The sequence below is a fragment of the Mus musculus genome, chromosome 11, assembly GCF_000001635.26.
Source record: "Mus musculus strain C57BL/6J chromosome 11, GRCm38.p6 C57BL/6J".
Taxonomy (NCBI): Eukaryota; Metazoa; Chordata; class Mammalia; order Rodentia; family Muridae; genus Mus; species Mus musculus.
Window position 1 is genome coordinate 87,721,548 of NC_000077.6, and position 15,811 is coordinate 87,737,358.

At 50.8% G+C, this 15,811-nt stretch overlaps 1 protein-coding gene across 2 annotated transcripts in view; it reads left to right on the forward strand.

Moving 5' to 3' along the window:
- The window catches only part of Rnf43 (ring finger protein 43), a 72,453-nt gene extending 58,461 nt beyond the window's left edge, over positions 1-13,992 (forward strand). For both annotated transcript variants that reach the window (NM_172448.4, NM_001363437.1), the window contains 7 exons: positions 5,603-5,677; positions 5,789-5,920; positions 6,479-6,583; positions 7,853-8,014; positions 8,585-8,687; positions 9,480-10,838; positions 12,609-13,992. In NM_172448.4, coding sequence (NP_766036.2) covers positions 5,603-5,677; positions 5,789-5,920; positions 6,479-6,583; positions 7,853-8,014; positions 8,585-8,687; positions 9,480-10,838; positions 12,609-12,652 — 1,980 coding nt within the window. In that variant the 3' untranslated portion in view covers positions 12,653-13,992. The remainder of the gene's footprint in view (positions 1-5,602; positions 5,678-5,788; positions 5,921-6,478; positions 6,584-7,852; positions 8,015-8,584; positions 8,688-9,479; positions 10,839-12,608) is intronic.
- Positions 13,993-15,811: the final 1,819 nt, after the last annotated feature.

Consider the following 15,811-nt stretch of genomic DNA (forward strand, 5'->3'; position numbering starts at 1 on the left):
CTGGCTGCTATCCCTGGTAACCATAGGTCCTGTTCTTCCGTGAAGGCAACCCTTACATAGTGCATTAAACTTTTGGTGGAAGTGGCAAAATAGCTATGAGAACAATTTAAGAGAGCGGGGATTTATTTTCTGCTCATGTCTTCAGAGACTTCAGACCATAGTAGACGGCTTCAGTACTTCTATGCCCATACTGAGGTACCCATGGAAGGAGAACATGGTGGCTAGAGAAGCTCATATTAGAGTGGCCCAGGAAGCCCTGCACCCGTGTATGCCCAGTCTGTGGGATGGTACTGCCCACATTAGGACAGGGCTTCTCCTTTAATTAAGCTCTCCAGAAACATCTTCACAGACACATCCCCCAGTAGGTACCCTTTCCTAATTCCCTAAGTGATTCTCAGCCCAGTTACACTGCCGGTCAGGGTGAGCCATCACACCTGGCTTCTCTCTCTCTGCTAAGGGAATTGTCCTTTCCCAAGCATGCCAATCAGGTCCCATCACCTGACCCAGCCAAATGGAGTTTTCCTAGGATTCCCAGCTCAAAAGAGCTGTGCAAACGTCTCAAAAATCTCACAGGCCAAACCAAAATCTAAAATACTTACTTTTGTTTTGGCTTTATAGAATTCTCTTAAGTTCAGTGTTTTAATACAAATTATATAACACACACACACACACACACACACACACACACACACACACACACACACACACGCTATGGTTCCTAGGAAGTGTAAGGGAAAGATAAGGCCTTTGATAAAGAAAAATATTGAAAAATCACTTACCCAGATTGGTTTCTGTTCTGTTTTATCTTAATATTAATGGGAAGTCGGGTGTGGTACATGTTCATAATCCTAGCACTCAGGAAGTAGAGGCAGGAGGATTAGAAGTTCGAGGTCATTCTTGACTACATATCAAATTAAAGTCTAGCCTAGGATATCTGAGACCCTCTCAAAATTAAATGGGGCTGGAGAGATGACTTAGTGATTGAGAGCACTGATTGTTCTTCTAGAGGTCCTGAGTTCAATTCCCAGCAACTGCATGGTGACCCACAACCATCTGCAATGTGATCCAATCCCCTCCTCTGGTGTGTCAGCGACAGCATACTCATACACGTAAAATAAAATGCTTAAAAATGAATAAGTGAAGGGGGAGGGAAGAGGGAGGGAGGGGGAGAGCAGGCCACATCTCTGGCAGAACTGGAGCTCTAGAACAGGTGATGGGGGAGTGGAGCTGCTAAGGAAGCAGACACCAATCCAGGTGCCATGGCAGGAGCGGGCACAAGCCTCAGCAGCCACCCTTCAGTATGACATATACTCTGGCTCGCCCATCTGAGCTAGGCTTTGATCCCTTATTTGTGAAAGGGGAGTAGTAATGGGATTTATACATGAATAACCATGAGGATAGTTTTAATTAATTAATTTTTTATGGACATCAGTGTTCTGCCTGCATGCACATCTGTGTACCATAGGCGTGCATGCTTGGTGCCTTCAGAGGCCAGAGGAGGGCATCAGATCCTCTGCAACCGAAGTTATAGATGATTGTGAGCCACCATGTGGGGGTGCCAGGAATTGAACCTGGGTCCTCTGAAATAGCTGCCAGTGTTCTTAACCACTGAGTCATCTCTCCTGCCCTAGTTATGGGGATCTAGTGGGACGACACAGATGCAGACGCATTATTCAGTGCCAATCATTCAGTAAATGATGACAGTGACCATTCTGTTGTCTCATACAGCAATCACCCTTCAACACCCTTCAGTGCTGCTGGTTCGTTTTGTTTCATTTTGGTTTGTTCTTTTTTGGGGACTGGGGATTCAATGTAGAGCCTTGCTCACTCCAAGTGTATGTCCCACCACTGGACAGACTTCTCTTGTGTGCTCTTACAGTTCACAAAAGCTGTCTGTTTCTATCTTACCTTCTCGCTCTTCTCTGGAACCCTCACCATAATTCTGTTTGACTTCTCCGTTCTCGTGACTGCTCCTGCCACGGCACCTGGATTGGTGTCTGCTTCCTTACAGCTCCCCTCCCTCATCATGGCTGGACAAATGGGAGGAATCAGATTCAGAGACACGCAGCTGGGTCCCAAGATGACCCCCACCCAGTGGTTAAGAGAAGGGACTCTCACGCTGGACATGGTAGCACGCACCTATGATCACAGCATGCAGGAATGCTAAGTCAGTAGTAGGACTGTGGTTTGAAGCTAACCTGGGCTACATAGTGAGACCACACCTTAAGACAAAACAGACCAGAAAGTAGGTACTGTAGAGGCTGAAGTTCTGGATGCTCACAGCTGTCGCCATGTCCACAGACACAGTGTCAGTGTCCACGGATCCTCTGAGTCTTGGGTTCCTGGCTGTCTTAGGGAATCCTAAGGAATAACTGAACTCACATACACAAACCATATATAATAGTTGATATAATAGCTAACAGCATGCACTAGGCATAAGTATAAATACGTTATGTGGACTAATTAATGTAGTCGTCACAGTAGCTCTCTGCAGCAGGGTCCGTTATTGTCCCAGTTTACAGGGAGGAAAGTGGAAGCCCGGAGGAGTTGCCCCAAAGTTTCACCGCTAATAGCGGGAGCAGAGTTATGGTTGGCATTTTGGCACTCTGGGAAGGGTAGCTCTCAGTAAGAAACAGACACCTTCTCCTTCCCTCTGCCCTTCCTCAAGGGCAGCCTGGTGCCACTGGGCCTGTTGAATCTTTGCAGCCTGACCCAGCTCTGTAAAGGCAGAAATCCCTCCCGTTAGCCTTCCTCCCAGCAGATGTGGGGCTTTGGCCAAATGAACTTTCAACACGATCTGCTGCTAAGGCTGTGATTTTCGGAGCCGCTGGGAGCAGGTCGAAGAGGCCATTTCCACCATCAGAGGGGGCTGCTTCGAATTTGTCTGTTTTGTGTGTGTGTGTGTGTGTGTGTGTGTGTGTGTGTGTGTGTGTGTGTGTGTGTGTGTTAAGCATTTGTGTCGTCGAATTGGGACCAGGTAGTAGAAGGAAGAGCATTCTGAAGTGAGAACTGTTCCTTTCATTTATGCCCCAGAGCAGTGGTTCTCAATGTGTGGGGCTTGACCCCTTTGAGGGGTCGAATAACTTTTTTTCACAAGGGACACCTAAGACCATCCTGAGTAGCAGATCCTTACATTATGATTCATAACAGTAGCAAATTTACAGTTATGAAGCAGTAACAAAATTATTTTATGGTTGGGGGGGTCACCACAACATGAGGGGCTGTGTTAAAGGGTCTCAGCATTAGGAAGGTTGAGAACCCCTGCTCTTAAATGTGTTGTGAGCATTATCGGTGTTTTGTGCATGGGGAGGTCTTAACCTTCTGAATGCCTTGGTACCTCTGGTGTAGTAGGCACTGTTATATTATGACTAAGCAGATGATGTACAGAAACAGCCACTGTGGTCTGTAGAGGAAAATTTAACTGCTGTCTAGTGGATCAAGAGACAGGATTTCGGCTCCTTCTCTGCACACCCTGAATTGGCTCCTGGTGGAGCCTTGCTTGCTTGCTGGCCCAAGGTCCCCAGAGAGGTTTCTGCACTGCCTTTCCAAGCCTGGGTTTCTGGTTGTAGGACCTTACCCATCCTTTCTGTCTCCCAGGTTCTATACCTCAGACACTTCGTAGCTCCTATTCTTGGGTGTGAGTGGGCAGGGGTACAGAGAGTCCCAGCTGAACCATTACTCATCCCTAAATCTTGTTTTCTGTCCCTAGAACGCTGGACTCAGGAACCCACTACCAGAAAGTCCTGTTTATTTTCTCCTGTTGGCAAACTCTCCTGGTTCTTTGATCACTTTTACAACTTTATAATTATAGGCTGTAATGGGCTAGGGTGTTTGAACTTCATCAGTGATTGCTTTCTACCCCTCCTACCCCAATTCTTCAAAGAAATAAGAATATCTCCAAAGAAGGGAGTCCCCAAGCCAGGCCACACTGGGCCTAGAATCTTAGGTATGGGAAACTTGAGACCCTGAGAATCTTGTTCTGTGACTGCTAGGGTACCTCTCCCATTCCTCAGCCATCCCTGGACTGACATTACCAATAGGATCACCCCTAACAGGGGCTCCTCTCCCAGTGCTACTTGAAAGCCCTGGTTCTCCAGGCCCTGAAGGTTTGTCTGGAGGACCTCAGCTGGACTGGTCTTTCTGGGAGGAAGTGGTTGATAGGCCAGTGGAAGCTGCAGTTTCTCAGCTTCTTCCCCAGTCCATTGTAGAGTCCAAGAACTTCCTCAGGGCTTGGGGTGGGAGTCAATTAGCCTAGGCAGGCCCTGTAGAGGGACCAGCCCAACTCCCTGGAGCAAGAGAGAGGAAAAGAAACTTATCCTAACCAAAATAACACACACACACACACACACACACACACACACACACACACACACACACTCAACCTGCTTAAATGTCTCACTGCCCTCTCCCTGTCCCCTGCCTGCAGGCAACTGAATCTGAGGGGCCCACTAGCCCCTGCCACTGCTTGGGGACTGGGGAGCAAGAGAGGGGAGGACAAAGCTGCTCGCAGTTTCCCTGGCAGGAGACCTGCCCCAACAGGCTCTCCCTGGGAAGACAGCATAGATCAAAAGAACTGGGAGTGTGAGTGAGTCCCAGCCCTGGCTCCTCTTCCTGCCACTGTGACTTGCAGAAGAGTTAACTCCTTCACTGCCTGCAGAAAGGCCTCAGAGATTCAGCAGGGTCCCTGGGAGGGAGATGGCACCAGAGGTGGCAAGCTTTCAGCCTAGTCTGGGACGTACTTCACAGCGCCTGTACTTGACAGTTGGTTGTGGCTGCTTCTCTCTTATCTTTCTCCTCTCACCCCCTCACAGGCCCCCAGGTTCCCTCCTCTTGCTCTGTCTTCGACTCTTATCGCTGCTTCTGCTGCTGCTGCATGGCTGGCTAGATTGTGTTGCCTCAGACAGGCCCTTGGAGCCCTTGGTGACTGTACATGTGTACCCATGCACAGGCGTGTCCTTGCAAGAGCAGCCCTTTAGTCTCTCTTCAATCTGCCCACCCTAGGGAAAGGACAAAGAGATCAAGCATTGGACAAGTACTCTTTAAGGCCCTAAATTGGAACCAAAGAGCTTGGAATGCTAGGAGGTGGCAGGGGGAGAGTACCCCTGGGTGACACACTGATGGGGAGACCTCCTGCGGTGGTCAGAGCCGTTGTCCCAGTCTCTCAGCACTCTGCCTTAGTCTCACTCCTGAGAGATAGCATTCCATAGCTGCCTCTGGCTAGGCAGGGTTGGGTCCTCTGCTCTTCTCTCTCTTCCTCCAACTGCTGGTCACTGCCTACCCTTGGTTCACACTGCTTGAGCCCTGAGCAGGGGCTGTGTCTTACCCTGGAGCCAGAGCCACCATTTGGCACCCAGTGAACCCTGGGTGAGGGGTCCATTTCAAAATGAAAGAATGAATGCTATTCTTTGAAAGCAGTGGGCTGGCTCAGCCAGGGATCCCAGGCTCCCGACTCTGCACACATACACGTGAGTTCCCCAACTCCTTGCACACAGAATTGTGAGTGGACAGGGTACTCGTCCTAGGGAGAGATGAATGTGTGAGCACCCGAGGTTGAGAGCCAGCCGTGGTCAGGGTGGGACGAGCCTCTGCTCTGTTTCCACAGGCCCGAATGGCTGGTGAGCGAGGAGCCAACGCAGTACTCTTTGACATCACCGAGGATCGATCAGCTGCTGAGCAGGTGCCTAGGGACACGAGGGTGTTCCAGGAGAGGGGTCTGGATGGAGGAAGGTTGGGTTCTTGAGCTGGTAGCAGAAGTCAAACAGCCCTGCTGGGGCTTTGTTCTCTGCAGCTGCAGCAGCCCCTGGGGCTGACTAAGCCAGTGGTGCTGATCTGGGGTAGTGATGCTGCGAAGCTGATGGAGTTTGTGTACAAGAATCGGAAGGCCTATGTGTGGATTGAGCTGAAGGAGCCCCCCGCCGGGGTAAGCGTCTCAGGCCTCAGCCTTGGGTCTGCAGCCCACTTCCACTTTATCCAACAGACCCCCTGGAAACCCTCTAGTCCAACTTCAGCCCCTAGCCACATGTCTTGTGGCTTCTTGGGGAGTTTCTCCCACTCTCTGAGCCTCATCGACAAGATAAACAGATTGGGCCTGGTGGGTCCTGAAGCAGTTTTCAGCTCTGTGGTTTAATGGCACGGAGGAGAGAAGCCTGCCTGCGGGGCTCCCAGACTCTGACCACCCCAGTGCTCTCCAGCAAGTAGCTCCCACCTCACAAAGGGATTGTGTCCTCCTTTGCCTGCAAACACATAGCTTCCCACATAACACTTCTCATAGCTGTATCTAGAGATCACTCTCCTGCAGCCCCAAGCAGAGAGGACTGCCTAGTTCACTGAGTTCCATCTCTCTAACCCTTGGGTGGGAGACCCAGGGGCTCACAGCTCCCCACTCTTTAGTTGTCTCTTTCCTTTCCCTCCTGACTTGGTCTGGCTCTTTCTAGAGTATGACCCTTTTCTTCTCTGCTTCCCCCACCCACATCTCCAGGCAAACTATGACGTGTGGATCCTCCTGACCGTGGTGGGTACCGTCTTTGTGATCATCCTGGCCTCAGTGCTGCGCATCAGGTGCCGCCCCCACCATAGCAGACCGGTGAGCAGTGTGGGCTGCCTAATAGAAGTGGGTATGGGTATAAACGTGGAGGGAGAAAGGAGAATGTGAGACAGACAGGTGTCTTTATGGCCATGAAACCACCTCCTTTTAAATAAACACTCTATGCTCTCTGTTGCTTTTAGCAGCCTCTCCTCATATTCCTTGTTTATGTATCCATCCATCCATCAGTCCACCCACCCATTCATCATATATACTGAGTGATATATATATATATATATATATATATTATCAGTTTCAGGTGTTGGCAACAGCACCATGAGTAAAAACGACCAAAAAAAAAAAAAAAAAAATCAAAACCCTCCACTCTTATGAAGCTTTCTTCCAGCAGGGTAATGGTGACACACACCTTTAATCCCAGGACTTGGGCGGCAGAGGCAGGTGGATCTCTGAGTTTGAGGCCAGCCTGGACTACAGAGCAAGTTTCAAGACAGCCAGGGCTACACAGAGAAAGCCTGACTTACCAAAACAAACAAACAAACACAAAGCAGCTTTCGTCCTAGTGGCAGGGGTGGGGGAAGCAGACAATGAAGCGAATAAGATGATAATAGTTTTGGTGGTAGCTTGTGCTCGATACCGAAAACTGTGAAATAGCAAAGAGGAGCAGGCATGCTGGAGAGACAGGGTTAGCCTTTTCTAAGCCAGCACAGGTGAGTCTGCATCAAGAAAACGATGATATAGCACAGACCAGCCATGGGTGAGCAAGGGGCGAGCAATGGACAAGCTTGGGAGTCACTGTCTGTCACTCTGGTTCAAGAGGATCCAACACCCTTTCATGCCTCTGTCCTCTGTGGGGCACTAGGCACACCCCAGGTGCATAGACACACATGCCGACAAAATACCCACCCACACAGACTAGAATAGTTATACTTTTTTAAACAATTATTTATCTGTTTTATGTGAGTGCATTGTCACTGTCTTCAGACACACCAGAAGAAGGCATTGAATCCCATTGCAGATGGTTGTGAGCCACCACATGGTTGCTGGGGATTGAACTCAGGACCTCTGGAAGAACAGTCAGTGCTCTTAACCGCCGAGCCATCTCTCTAGCCTCACATAATAATATCATGTGTCATCAAAGGAAGAAAAGCCTAAAGGGATATAGGGAGCTGGTGGGACGGAAGGTCACAGCTGTGCAAGAGCTCAGAAGGGATGTGCCCTCAAGGGCATTCGGAACTGAGGCGTGGCTGGGGCCCAGGAGCGAGGAAAGCAGAGCTCTCACTTCAGTGTGAACTCCATCCCTGTCCCCAGGATCCTCTTCAGCAGCGGACAGCCCGGGCCATCAGCCAGCTGGCCACCAGGAGGTACCAAGCCGGCTGTAGACGAGCCCGAGCCGAGTGGCCAGACTCGGGGAGTAGCTGCAGCTCGACCCCCGTGTGTGCCATCTGTCTAGAAGAGTTCTCAGAGGGGCAGGTGAGATGGGCCCGGCTGGAGATGGGGAGGGTACCTGGGGCGGGGTGGAGAGGTCTAGGTATGACTACGTCACAACTACATCTGGGTCTATGTGTCCTCCAAGGCAGGGATCAGTCTAAGATCTGGCCACTTTGCTGGGCTTCTAAGAACAAGCTTTCATATCGTTGAGAGGGAGCCTCATGTCGGGCTCCAGCAGCGGCACTTTAAACACATTATCTCACGTTAGCCGCATGGCAGAGGAGGTTGGAGAATAGATTGTGTGCTTATCCTTACTGACAGCAGAAACTGCTGAGAAACTTGAGCCAGGCATTGTGGTGCATGCCTCTAATCCAGCCTTGGGGGTGATAGGAAAAAGACCTATGTAAAACTGTCTCCAAAAAAAAAAAAAATAGAGTAAAACCCCAAACTTGCCCAGAGTCAGGCAGCATAACACAAATCCACCAGCAACCAAGGCCCACACCGCCATTACTCTCTATTCCTTTGCAAGTAGGTGACTGCAGGAAGGCAAGGCCAAGAGGGAGCTAGGGAGGTCCTTGTAACCTTTGGTTGGGGCACTCTTGTCTGCTTCAGGAGCTCCGGGTCATTTCGTGCCTCCACGAGTTTCATCGAACGTGTGTGGACCCCTGGCTATACCAGCATCGGACTTGCCCCCTCTGCATGTTCAACATCGTAGGTAGGAGGTGAACTCAAGGGCTCTCCTGTGTGCGTACAGATGGATGTAGGACATAGCTGCCCCAGTGGGAAAGGGTTTCTCTTGTGAGGCTGAGGAGAAGCAGCTGCTGCCATGTTGGCTTCAGCAGCGCACTGTTCAAGAGCACCAGCACCTTGTCTGTCGGGGAAGGTTGTCCATACTGAAACCATCTTTGTTTTCATAAAGAGTGTGTTTTCACAGTGGTGTTGCTTCTAAATCTAATTTGTTTGCAAATTTGTTATTCAAATATTCTGGCAATAAAGGACCCTGTTCTAGTAAAATTGGCATCGCAATTTTCTAAAAGATGGAAGTGAAATCAACATCTTAAGGAAAGAACCTTATGTAGGGGCTGGAGAGATGGCTCAGCAGTTAAGAACACCGACTGCTCTTCCAGAGGTCCTGGGTTCAAATCCCAGCAACCACATGGTGGCTTACAACCATCTGTAATGAGATCTGATACCCTCTCTGGTGTGTCTGAAGACAGCTATAGTGTACTTATATATAATTAATAAATAAATCTTAAAAAAAAAAAAAAAGAATCTTGTGCTAGTCCAGCCAAGAGAACACTGTGAACTCATGGTGGCCCCGTGTGAGAGAGCCCTATTGGCTGGTGGGTGGAGTAGGCAGATTTTAGAGTAGATTTTCTTTGTTCCCCAAACTGAGCTCAGAATCTATAGAGGGTCAGATGGGTAGCTACACCTTTCTGAGTTCATTCTCTGTATGAAGTCTTTACTTGTGAAACTAAATGTCCATGTTCTCTATTCTTTTTCCCAGAGGGAGATTCATTTTCCCAGGCCCCGGCAGCCTCTCCATCTTACCAGGAACCAGGCAGAAGACTCCACCTCATTCGCCAGCATCCTGGCCACGCCCACTATCATCTTCCTTCTGCCTATCTGTTGGGGCCTTCCAGGACTTCAGTCGCCCGGACCCCAAGACCTAGACCCTTTCTGCCCTCCCAGGAGCCAAGCATGGGCTCTCGGCATCAGCGCCTTCCCAGGACTTCACATCTCCGGGCCCCAGAAGAACAGCAGCACTTGGCGGTATCTCCACACCCCTATGCACAGGGCTGGGGGCTGAATCGCCTCCGATGTACCTCTCAGCATCCTGCAGCTTGCCCAGTGGCCCTACGACGGGCCAGGCCTCATGAGAGCAGCGGGTCTGGAGAAAGCTACTGTACAGAACGCAGCGGTTACTTGGCAGATGGGCCAGCCAGTGACTCCAGCTCAGGGCCCTGTCACGGCTCATCCAGTGACTCGGTGGTCAACTGCACGGACGTCAGCCTGCAGGGCATCCACGGCAGCAGCTCCACCTTCCGAAGCTCCCTGAGCAGTGACTTTGACCCCTTGGTATACTGTAGTCCTGAAGGGGATCTCCAAGGGAAAGGGATACAACCTAGTGTGACCTCTCGACCCCGCTCGCTGGACTCAGTGGTACCCAGGGGAGAGACCCAGGTTTCCAGCCACATACACTATCACCGGCACCGCCACCACCACTACAAAAGGCAGTTCCAGTGGCATGGCAGGAAGCCTGGCCCAGAAACTGGGATCCCACAGTCCATGCCTGCTGCTTCTCACACTCAGCTGGAGCCATCTCTCCCTGACCAGCAGCTCATCACACCCAACCCAACAGCTTCTTCAATGCTTCCCAACCCACAACGGCCCAGGGCTCTTACAGAGCCAGCCCCTGGCCTAGCAGAAGCTTCCAGCCCTAGCCCCAGTCCCAAACCTAACCCCAGCGGTCTTTTGAACTTGCAGAAATCCAGCCTCACTGTCAGACACCCACACAGAAAACGGCGGGGTGGTCCCTCAGAACCCCTGCCAACCTCTCTGCCCCCGGACTTGACTGTGCACACTGCTTGCCCGGTTTTCCCCCACTACAGTCCCCGTCTGGCATACCCTTGGCCCCCAGAGGTTCATCCATTGATGTTCAGACCTCCAGGTCCGGATAGGAGGCTGCTACATGAAGTCCCAGGCCCCTGTTACTCAAGTTCACAGCCAGTGTGGTTGTATCTGAATCCCTGCCAGCCTCTGGGACCATGCTTACCTGGAGAGGGACATTCCAAGTGGACTTTTGACAGCCCAGAGGGCAGGAGATGTCCTTACTCACATTGCCAGGTGCTGCCAGCCCAACCTGGTGAGTGTTCAGGGAAGCAGGTGTTCTGGGAAGAGGAGACTCTGTCTGGATATTGGAAGGCAGGTGAAAACAGCCGAGGGGTTGGTGAATTGAGGAGATTATAACTTACCTGAAGCACAGAAGTCATAGGTGGTTCTCAGCTTCCCCAGGGGCCCTTGGGCTTTGGTAAAGGAACCATTAAGGTACCTGGCAGTGTTGGCACATGCATTTAATTCCAGCACTAGGGAGGCAGAGAAAGGCAGATCTATGAGTTCAAGGCCAGTCTAGTCTACTGAGTGAGTTCCAGAACAGCCAGGGCAGCACAGAAAAACCCTGTCTCAAAAACAAAACAACAACAATAACAACTAGTGAGAGAGAGAGAGAGAGAGAGAGAGAGCTAAGACTCCTCTTCCAAGCATTCTTGTTAATAAGGCCAGCCACGATTTCATGGGAACTCTAAATCCTCAGCTCTAAGCCAAAGCTTTGCACATTTGTCTACGTAAACCATCCGTCCTTTCCAAGACTCACTACCCCCCAGTCCCTCCCACCTTTGAGACACACTGATGGCACACCTCTTTACAGACAGGGCTTGAAAGCTTCTATCATTCATTCATTCATTCATTCATTCATTTCCTCCTCCTCCTGATTACATGCTAGCTATATGCCAGGTCCTAGGCAGGCTTCTGAGGATGTAGAGCTTGCCACACAGGAGACCCAGGTTCATGGGGAGACAGGCATGAAAACAGTGTGTAGAATCACTATGTGCACGGTCACGGACTGTGCTTGATGGTTCCCTTTGGACTCTGTCAAACTATGTCCAGTGCTGGCAGAATCAGACCACCTTTTGCTCTGAGGTCTGTGCCTCCCTCTTCCTTGATCCTGACACTCACTGTCTGCTGTGCCTCTGCCAGCTCTGTCAACTTCTCAGGGTCCGCTGCTGATGGCCCCTACCTATAGGGAGTACAGCCCGAAGGTCAAAGCAGGAGCCTCCCTCTGACAGAGTCCCAAAGTTGAGAGGCCTGCACACCTAGTGTTATGTCCCATAGAGTTGTGCAGCACAGGCCCCTCTGTCCCTCCACGCCACTGTCAGGGTCATCAGCCTTTCAGTAGTCTAGAGTCAGATGCTGTCTTATGCCCACAGGCAGGAGAAACCTAACCTGCTGTGGCCTTCAGTGCTCCAGCACCGTCTAGCTCCATCTAGCTCCCTGCCCTTCCTCTGCCCTCTGCTTTGAGTTGGGTGAACATGAATTATGGTTCCTGCTGCCCTGAATGTCCCACTGACTTCCCTGTCCCTACAAACCCAGTGCTCAACCATTTCTGTACAACTAACCCGCACATCCTCACTGTCAGAAAGTCTTTCCTCACTGCTGTGCAAGATCTGCGCTCCTCCCTCAATGTGTCTCTCAGGACCCTGGTTCTCTCCCACTGTCATAATATCCATGTGCACACATGCCTTCTCTGCTAGCCTATTCTTTTTGGATATTCTGTCCAGCAAGTGGTAGCGAGCCAAGTTCACAATGAATGTCTAATAAATATTTATCGGGCGAATGCATGAATAGTAAGTACTGATCACAGTGGTTTGCCGCGCGCGCGAGTACTTCTCTAGGTTTGTTTTTCTCTCCCGTTTCCCAGTGGGGCCCCTCTCAGTTTTCAACCTAATCACCTTCGCAGACCTATTTCCTGCATCTCCCTCTCTGTGGTCCCTTCCCTGCCACAGCCTCTACAGGTGGGAGAAGCAGGAGATTCGCTGGACCCTCGGTGACCTCTCTTCTCCCCTCTCTTCTCACACAGGCTCGGAAGAGGAGCTGGAGGAGCTGTGCGAGCAGGCTGTGTGACGTGAGCTGGTCAGATGAAGCTTCGATGGCGAGTGTGCTCCAGATGGCTCAGGGTTCGACCTGGCCCCGGGGTCCCGCTCCTGGGAGGAGCAGGACCACAGCAAGCATCTCCTTTCGCCATGCTTCCTGGGACCACTGGAAGGAGAGTGCTGATGGCGAGTGCAGGCGGGAGGTGCTATTTCCTGCCCCAGCTCCCAAGCTTGTCTGCAGAACACACCTACAGTGCAGAAAGTCTTGTGTCCAGCCAGCCAGCCAGCCAGCCAGTATCCAGTATGCATTTGTGGGGTAGACTCCTCAAGGCTGAGTTTTTGACAGGAAGCTATAAGTGAATATCTAGATGTAAAGGTGCTGCTCTTTCCTCAAGCCCCGCTGGGTCTCCCCCTGCTGGGTCTCCTCTGCCCCAGCTTCAAGCTCACACAAGCCAGTGGGTTCACTGAAGGCGAGATCACGTCTCACCTCCTTTCAAGGCTTCACTGGGGGCAACTTCAGCTATATCATTTCCTGTCTTCTACAAAAGAAGAAGGAGTTTAGGTGAGCCCCAGTCCCAAGAGAGGTCTCTCTGTACCTTCTCCCTGGCTGGTGCTCAGGGAGGAGCGGTTCTTCCTTCCTGTTCTTACACCAATCTTAGCCTGCAGGCTTGGGGAGCCAAGGAATAGAGGTCTGTCCCAGAGGTGGGGACTGTTACAGACCTGCCTGGGATGAATCTTTTGATTATCAAACTCCTTGTCACTCGGGTAACTCCAGTTCCTCTGAGGTAGAGACCAGGAATGGAGGGGAATCAATACTCCAAGCTTTCCTCCCTCCAAGTCCAAGGCAGGCAGAAAGGAAGTCTACTAAACTGCACCTGGGAAGAGGGGGAATGGGATGAAGGCAGAGGAGGCACAACTACAGGAGTCCTCTCTGAGAGGTTCTTGGAGCAGAGATGGAGAATGGCGACATGTAACCTCGTGGGTCTGCAGGGCCCGGAGGCCCACCTTCCCAGTGTAAGCCATACAAAACCAGCAACCCAACTGAAGGTGTGCAAGTGGGAGTGGAGCAGAAAGTTGGCCCGGGCAGCTTGTACCACGTGGGTAAGGGCTGATGGTGCCTCCTGTGGCTTTGTCCCAGCATCCTGACCACTGTCAGCCCCTCAGGCAGTATCCTTGCCTGCAATGTGAAGGTGGGGGCAAAATGGACATGGGATCCTCCTTGGGAACCTTCTCTCCTCAGAGTCAATGGGGAGACTGGCATCCAGGCACCCACATGGGTATTTATATCTGAACCAGACAGAAAGATGCTTGAATCAGGCACTATGTTGAAAAAATGTATTTATTTGCTAATATATTTATCCATAAATATGATCTGGCTTTGTGGTTTTGTTTCATTATGATTTTTTCACTCAGGATAACAATTCCATCTTCTCTATTTCCTTTTGTTGGATTTTTGAGGCCCAGCCTGACTCCCAGTTCACTGCACAGCTAAGATATAACCTCAGACTGGTCCTCTCCCCCCTCCCAATTACTGGGATCATAGGCATTTACCATTATTCCCTCTGGTTTCGGATGCTATTGGTGATATCAAAGCTGGTCAGATAGGGTAGGTTTAAAGCCCCAGAAAGGTCAGAGAGAGCAGCGTGCCTGGTACTCGTCATGATTCAGTCATTTATCTGTGCTGGGCTGCTGGTGACTCTGGTGCTTCACTGACTGACTTTGTGACCTTACAATATTGTAAGCAAATACTGAACCTTGGAATGTGTGCATACACGTGCATGCACTCACAGGAGTGTGAGGGCAGCCTAATCGATACAGCAAGTGCCAGGACAGCCCGAGCTACAGAATAAAGACTTTCAAAACAAACAAACAAACAAACATACAAACAACAAGGGCCTCTCACTTGAACTTGCCTGGAGTCCCTGGGATCTGCCTATCTCTGGCCCCCAGTGCTATGGTTAGAGTAGCAGACCATCAAATCCCACTTATATGTGGTGGGTCCTGAGCCAGCTCCTCAGCAGGATACCTGCCTTTTACCATAAATAAAATGATCCTCCTTCAGAGATGATAGAAGGCTTACATGAGATAGCACAGTGAAAATGTATTCCAAACTGAAAAGAGATTTCCCGGTGCTAGAAAGTATCTAAAACCCAGTCACTGAACCCCATGTGGATGCAGTTTGGGATAAAGCCTAGAATCAGTCTTGCTGTCCCTCAGTTTCAATGAGAAGGGCTGGAAGGACAGAACAGCGGGATTGCAACTATTTATATCCCAGCGCTCCAATTCAGATAAACACAAATGACCAGGCTTTTGCCTACATTCCAAGAGCCTTTGCTCTGTTCACACCGCACCAGACCTCGTATTTCTGTATGGTTTGCTCAGGATATTATCTCGGTGCCATTTAAGGAGACAAGGAGGAATTTTGTGTCCTACACAGTAAGCACATTGGCAGCTGGGGTGGGGTTAGAGTATGAGAAGTGAGATACCTAATCCACAGATGTTCCCATGGAATTATGTCTAAATGTGCCGAGAGTTTTACAAAGCGTAAATTATGAGCCAGGCGCGCAATCGAGAGGCTTTTAGGAGGAATTAAATACGCGTTTCCCTCTATCCAACACGCCTCCCCTTTCCCCGTCGGCACGGCTCAAGCTAGCATTCCTGGGGACCGCAAACGAAACCCTATCACGCTCTCCCAGTTACAAGAAGGGGTGGGGCCTCGTCGGGTTTTTGTCTCTGCAGGCGTCCAGAAAGGCAAGACTCATTGCCTCGAGCCTTAAAACAACCTAGCGCGAAGCGGCGGGCTTGTATTCTGAGCATTCCGGACACTGAGACGAGGGGCTTGTGTCAAAAAGTCAAATACCCGGGCGTGGTGGTGCGCGCCCATAATCCCAGAACTCCGAAAGTGAAGGCAGGAAGATCAGGAGTTCAAGATCACCGTCCCGTACTCAGAGGCCAACTTAGGAATTAGCATTGTCTCAATAAATGAGCAAACAAAATAAAACAAGCAGACAAAACAATCTAGGTTTTCCTCGGGAGTCTGAAGAGCACTCAGGCCAGAGCATTTTGGGCTCCATCAAAAGGCCCGCGTCGCGAGGCGCAGTCCCGCCAGTCGCCCCGCTCCACGCTTCCTGCGCATGCTCCAACCTCCCCCAGCTGCCCCGCCCCTACGGGCGCATCAGCTCCCAGCGCG